The sequence below is a fragment of the Cynoglossus semilaevis genome, chromosome 19 (genome assembly GCF_000523025.1).
Source record: "Cynoglossus semilaevis isolate Cse_v1.0 chromosome 19, Cse_v1.0, whole genome shotgun sequence".
NCBI lineage: Eukaryota > Metazoa > Chordata > Actinopteri > Pleuronectiformes > Cynoglossidae > Cynoglossus > Cynoglossus semilaevis.
Window position 1 is genome coordinate 4,122,304 of NC_024325.1, and position 6,101 is coordinate 4,128,404.

Below are 6,101 nucleotides of genomic sequence, written 5' to 3' on the forward strand. Positions count from 1 at the left end.
GGAGAACATAGTCCACTCAGACTCAATGTCTCCAGCCTCCCTCGGGACCTGTTCAAAGCTCTCCCGGAGGTGGGAGTTGAAGGCCCCCCTCACCGGGGATTCCGCCAGACGTTCCCAACAGACCCTCACGATACGTTTGGGTCTGCCAGGTCTATCCAGCTTTGCCCCCCGTAAGCAGAGCCAACTCACCACCAGGTGGTGATCAGTTGAAAGCTCCGCCCCTCTCTTCACCCTAGTGTCCAAAACATACGGCCGGATGTCAGATGACACAACTACAAAGTCGATCATTGACCTCCGGCACTAGGGTGTCGTGGTGCCAAGTGCACTGATGGACAACTTTATGCTTGAACATGGTGTTTGTTATGGACAAACTGTGACTAGCACAGAAGTCCAATAACAAAACACCACTCGGATTTAGATCGGGGAGGCCCAACCCCGGGCCTGGCTCCAGGGTGGGGCCCCGGTGACGTCAATCCGGGCGACGTGAACCTCTTTGATTTTGTTGTTTTCTTCATCAAGGGGGGGTTTTGAACCGCTATTTGTCTGATCTGTCGCCTAGGACCTGTTTGCCTTGAGAGACCCTACCAGGGGCATTTAGCCCCCGACAACAAAGCTCCTAGGTTCATTCGGATACTCGAACCCCTCCACCACGTTAAGGTTGCGGTTCAAGGAGGGGATTTGACAAGCTATTTGAGTTAATCAGTAGTTAATCAGTAATTACCCAAGATTTTTGTATATTTTCTAATAGTAAATAACTAAAGAGCTGTGTTAGTTTGTTGCAAAGTTGGAGAGCTGAAGCAGGGACTCTTTACTAAAATACTATATGACACTGTGTTTTATAACAAATTTGGCCTAGTCAACATTATTTATATATTAGATGTGCTAAAGGTTTGTTTTTAAATCTCCTAGGTGCGAATCGACTCTCAGACAACTTGGAAGCAATGACCGGAAAGAAAGCCAACATCTTTTTTCGACTGTGTTGGCTCATCATAGCACCGGGACTGATCACTGTAAAGTTGCAGCCGTTTTTTTAAGTTGACATTATTCTTGGCAAAATCAATACTATTCTTAATGACGCCATTATCATTTCTTCAGGTCATCCTCATATTTTCTGTCATACAATTCAAACCAGCCCGTTATGAGGAGTACATCTTTCCTCCGTGGGCTCAAGGCGTTGGTTGGGTCATTGCTATGGCCTCTATCATCTGGATTCCTTTGGGCGCCGTTCACACACTGTGGGTGCTGCCTGGCTCATTAGTACAGGTGAAGCACATGCTCCTCCATCAGAGAATCTCACTTCATCAGAGAGTATTACTTACTCACTTTAATACTATAGTACAGATGGTGACTAATTATAACAATGTATTCGTTATTGTATGAGTCCTTGTCGTAATATCAAAACAGTAAAAAAAAAAATCCCGCTTTGTCAGAGAGCTGGAATTTTGTAAGACTTCTAAACAAAGTACTTAAGTTAAGTTAAGTTTACATTATCTTAGTTGTATTAAAAAATAATAAAATATGACCAGACTGACCCATGCAAACAAATCACATGATCTGTCAAATTAGTTCTAAAACCTTTTCGTCTGACTCGTATTTAACCTTTACTTAAATACGAGTCTTGTTGAGAAACGAGGTCTCATTCTCAAGAGAGAACTGTTATGGACAGACATCCCATAAACAAACAATGATTAGTTGCAGGAAAACATGAAAAATCGGGGGTTCAAATAACAGCAGAACAGATTAAAGTACCGTATTTTCCAGACTGTAAGTCACTGCAAACTAGCCAAAAAAAGAAGAAGAAAGAAGAAGAAAATCGCATCTATAAGTCGCTCCGGAGTATAAGTTGCACGGCTGTCAGTGTGAAAATTGTCAGAGAGCTGGAATTTTGTAAGACTTTTGTAAGACTTCTGTAGCAGCAGATACCAGTACAGAAGCCTAGAGTGCTCTCTAGCGGCTGTCAGTGTGAAAATAACGAAGATGTAAATTTTCGGTGGTATAGGAGTAGCAGATACTGGTACACAAGCCTAGAGTGCCCTCTAGCGGTTGTCAATTTAAAAATAACAAACATTTAATATATAAGTCGCACGTGAGTATAAGTGAGTATAATGAACTTGTAGTCTGGAAAATACAACACTTAGAACAGGAACAATTGTCCAGCATTTGTTCAAGTATCACTGAATTTTAAAATGCCAAATAGAATCAATAACAATAACTCTTCCTGTCCGGTTGTGTGACTCTATGGGCCTTCTGGAAACAAGGCAGAATTAGGCTTCTTGTGGCTCCAGTTGTTGGGTCGGTACCAGACAAAGTACTTTACTCTCAATGTTAGCAAAACACACAAAAGCTAAAATGCTGTTTATGCACAAAATCTCCAAAGTTTAAATGTCAAGAGATACACTGATGTTATTGATCTTTTCGCCCATCAGAAACTAAAGCTATCACTGACGCCAACCTGCCTGGAGGAGACGTCAAAGATTCCGTACTATGAGAGGGGAGGAGTAGATAAACATCCAGCTGTTGCTGTCGTCAGTTCAAACTTTCCAGCATCAGAGAAATCTCCAATTCAGACCAACCTGTGATACCTTGTTTACAACTGTAATGCTAGACTTTGCCATATTCGTGGCACCAGTTTGTGTATGTACATGTATTTAACATAACATTTTTGCAGAAATATAATGCAAGGTTAAGAAAATGTAGACCTTACACATATTTGGATGATTATGGAGGGATTCTGTAGGTGTTTGTAAACAAATATCATGCAGCTCCTCTGTATCTCCTGCAGGGGCTGCTATAAAAGCAGTGTGAATTCCCAGGTTCTTTAGTAATATTGTGATTTGGTCTGCAGTTTTCTAGAATAACAATAATAAATTAATCATAACAAGACATGTTGAGTTTCACTGTCCTGGCCTTGGTGACAGTGATATTTGTATCTGTACAACTCGAGGGACTCGTTTTGTTGTCATTACATAAACCAGGCAGTATTTTAAAATGTGTTATAGTTAAACTCTTAGCTTATAGACTGTAGACATGGTTTCATTCTAAAAATCCTATATTGCATGTTTGGCACTTATCAGGTCTCTTTCAATTGTAAAATTCAATTTCATGCACGTTTTGTGACCTGTGAAAATTCTGAAGATTCTTTCTTAGTAGCAATTGCCTTTAAATTATTATATTAACTGATTTCAAATTAAAATCAAATAACAAGTGAAATGTAAAAAGTCATAACAGAATAAAATACTAAATAATTTATTATATACTTGCAGACTAAGAACATTTACACACACACAAAAAAACCTTGGGATGAATGAGGTAAACAAACTGTGGTAATTTTTCTTTTTTTTATCAAAGTTAAAAAAAAAATAAACATACTAATTAGATATATTCTAATCATATATCTTTCAGATCTAGGCCAAAAGCAGTTGGGTTTTTTCTTTTCAAATCCGTTTTGGGCAAAAAGAAAAAAACAAAATTGGGTTACATGAAACTCAAACTGCATGTTTTCAGTTCAGTTAACTCGTTGCTATTATTTAACTTCTGGTGACCTTTTTGATGGTGATGTCTCGCGCCTCCTACGTGAGCTTGTTTGCTTTCCAAATGGCACCATCTGTAGGCCACTTTTATAGGTGCAGATGATCAAAAAAAAAGTCTGCACCTAGCACGTGCTGGGGTCTCTTTGATGATCGTGTCATTCCACATCATGTGTAATAAAAGCATGTCAAAAAGTCCACAGCACTTGTCTTTTTACTACAATGGGGAGACAACAGACAGCAGTTGTGATTGACAAGAGACAACAGCACACCTAACTTTTGGGCAATAGTTCTTATTTATTTATTCAGTGAGAAATTATAGCTAAACGGTACACATTTTTAGGGTATACATGTATGTTACATGAGTTAGTCCCCCTCCCCATGTTGTCAGTGTATTCATTTTAAAATGAATGAACTAAAAGTGCACAAAAACCCATATTAGGCCAATAGGAGACTATTGACAACTCATGTCCTAGACCAACAGTGGGGTCTGTCTTTGAAACTGATCAGAATCTGACTTTTAATGACATAAAAGTGTTCACACCATCATATTGTGTTTACAGGTGGCAGCAGATATATGCTGTCCTAGGTAAAATATATTATGTGACATATTATTAGTGAGTATGAGACCACATCTAAAGTTAAAATATAAAAGAATTTTTTTTTTAATGTTCAATTCCAAAAAGATATGCCAGATGGACTACAAAAAAACAAACAAAAAAAAACATAAGCAATCAACTGAATTCTCTTCCCTCTGAAGTGATGGTGGTGCAGGTGACCAGAGAGCATCAGCAACACTCACTGGTGTCAATTGTTCCTACAGTAGTCTGGGCTCAGCCATTCACAATAAACAGGTCAATAGTATATTAATATTGGTTTACAAAGTCTATGCCCTTCATTTCTTCACTTTAAGGCTCCATCCCTGTTTAACTACATCCACGCATATCAGGAAACAGCAGTTTGGGTTTGGGTGTTTCTCCCCCCCCTTCCTCCCCAAGCCAAGTAGAGGTCACTAAGCTGTCCTCTGGCTTCTTCTCCTGCAGCTTAATGTCAACTGCTATGACACCTGCTCCACCGGTCTCATCTGCACGTCTCCAATCTAGTGATGAGGAAAGGGGAAAAGAGTTCACAGCAGTCTGTATTACACTCTGCATAGTAAATGAAATAGTTTGAAGAACAGGTCACACAATACCAACTGCTATGACACCTGCTCCACCGGTCTCATCTGCACGTCTCCAATCTAGTGATGAGGAAAGGGGAAAAGAGTTCACAGCAGTCTGTATTACACTCTGCATAGTAAATGAAATAGTTTGCTTTTAAATATGGAGTAAAAACACTGGAAGAACAGGTCACACAATATACAGATACAGCCACGTAGAATCTACCCACGAATCGCAACCAAAGTTTTGCTTGAGATTTCCCGAAAAATATATATAATGGAATAATATATGAGTAATAATGGAGTAATCCATGGGTGTTAAACTCGTTTAACTACTTCATAACCTATTCATAAATGTTCTTGCAATTGATTATTATGTGTTCAAGTTACAAATATTGTACATTGCTGTGTAATAAAAAAAAAAAAAACTTTTTCATTGTATCAGGTTAAGAAATTCTGCAGCATGGACTTTAAAATACAGGCAAAAGCTTCTAACGTGGCTCCCTTGGGCCAAACAAAATTATTTGGTGGGCCACATTTGGGCCACGGGCCATCAGTTTGACACGTGTTATAATCTATGACGATCTGAGGAGTGGCACTAGGCAGACTGTGTGTCTACACCGGGAGGCGCCCTCGTCATGTTTTGCTCTCTTTTGTCAGTCTGAGCCACTGAACATACACTACCGGTCAAAAGTTTTAGAACACCCCAATTTTTCCAGTCATTTATTGCAATTCAAGTTGTGTAAGCCCAATGAATAGCTTGAAATGGTACATAGGTAAGTACTGAACAGCCAGAGGTTAAAAAAAAAAGGTTTGGTTACCCAAAACCGAAAAATAATGTACATTTCAGAATTATACAAGAAGGCCATTTTCAGGGAACACAACGTGGGTTAACAATTTAAAGCTGAATCAGCCTTGAAAGCTGGTGCTACTAATTCCTACAGGTGTCCCAACTTTTCTGGATTACTTACAACCCCCTCTGTCTGCATAAAAGCAGTGTTGGAACACACTGTGGTACCAGACCCTCATGAGCATCAGGTGAACAGTATTGTACTACAGAAAGTAGTGTGTTGCTACAAAAATGGCAATAAAATAAGGCAATTAACAATGGAAGAGAGACAGACCATCATCACACTTAAAAATGTAGGTTTTTCCTACAGGGAAACTGCAAAGACAGTCAAGGTATCAGTGAGTACAGTTTCCTTCACCATCAAAAGGAAGTCAGAAACTGGGGCAAACTTTGACAGGAAGAGGTCTGGCAGACCCAAAGCCACAACTGAATCAGAGGACACGTTTCTGAGAGTCAACAGTTTGCGTGATAGGCGGCTCACAGGACAACAGCTTCAAGCACAGCTTAATAGTGGTCGTAGTAAGCAAGTCTCTGTTTCAACTGTGAAGAGAAGACTTCGAGCTGC

The 6,101-nt window shown here is 39.6% G+C and overlaps 2 protein-coding genes and 1 long non-coding RNA gene across 4 annotated transcripts in view; 2 read left to right on the top strand and 1 right to left on the bottom strand.

Annotated features, from left to right (window-relative positions):
* Positions 1 to 3,699, top strand: part of LOC103394898 (sodium- and chloride-dependent glycine transporter 2) — a 12,048-nt gene extending 8,349 nt beyond the window's left edge. The window contains exons 10-12 of the mRNA XM_025065837.1: positions 910 to 1,010; positions 1,096 to 1,263; positions 2,427 to 3,699. Coding sequence (XP_024921605.1) covers positions 910 to 1,010; positions 1,096 to 1,263; positions 2,427 to 2,579 — 422 coding nt within the window. The 3' untranslated portion in view covers positions 2,580 to 3,699. The remainder of the gene's footprint in view (positions 1 to 909; positions 1,011 to 1,095; positions 1,264 to 2,426) is intronic.
* Positions 3,700 to 3,804: 105 nt separating this feature from the next.
* Positions 3,805 to 6,101, bottom strand: part of dhrs11a (dehydrogenase/reductase 11a) — a 29,218-nt gene continuing 26,921 nt past the window's right edge. The window contains exon 7 of one of the 2 annotated variants that reach the window (XM_008332393.3): positions 3,805 to 4,626. In XM_008332393.3, the coding sequence (XP_008330615.1) occupies positions 4,585 to 4,626 (42 nt within the window). In that variant the 3' untranslated portion in view covers positions 3,805 to 4,584. Of the gene's footprint in view, positions 4,627 to 4,714; positions 4,768 to 6,101 lie in introns of those variants that run through there. The other variant, XM_008332392.3, reaches the window with a different exon arrangement.
* Positions 4,637 to 5,774, top strand: LOC112488600 (uncharacterized). The gene is made up of 2 exons (XR_003052835.1): positions 4,637 to 4,707; positions 4,876 to 5,774. It is a non-coding gene; the product is annotated as an uncharacterized LOC112488600 (long non-coding RNA).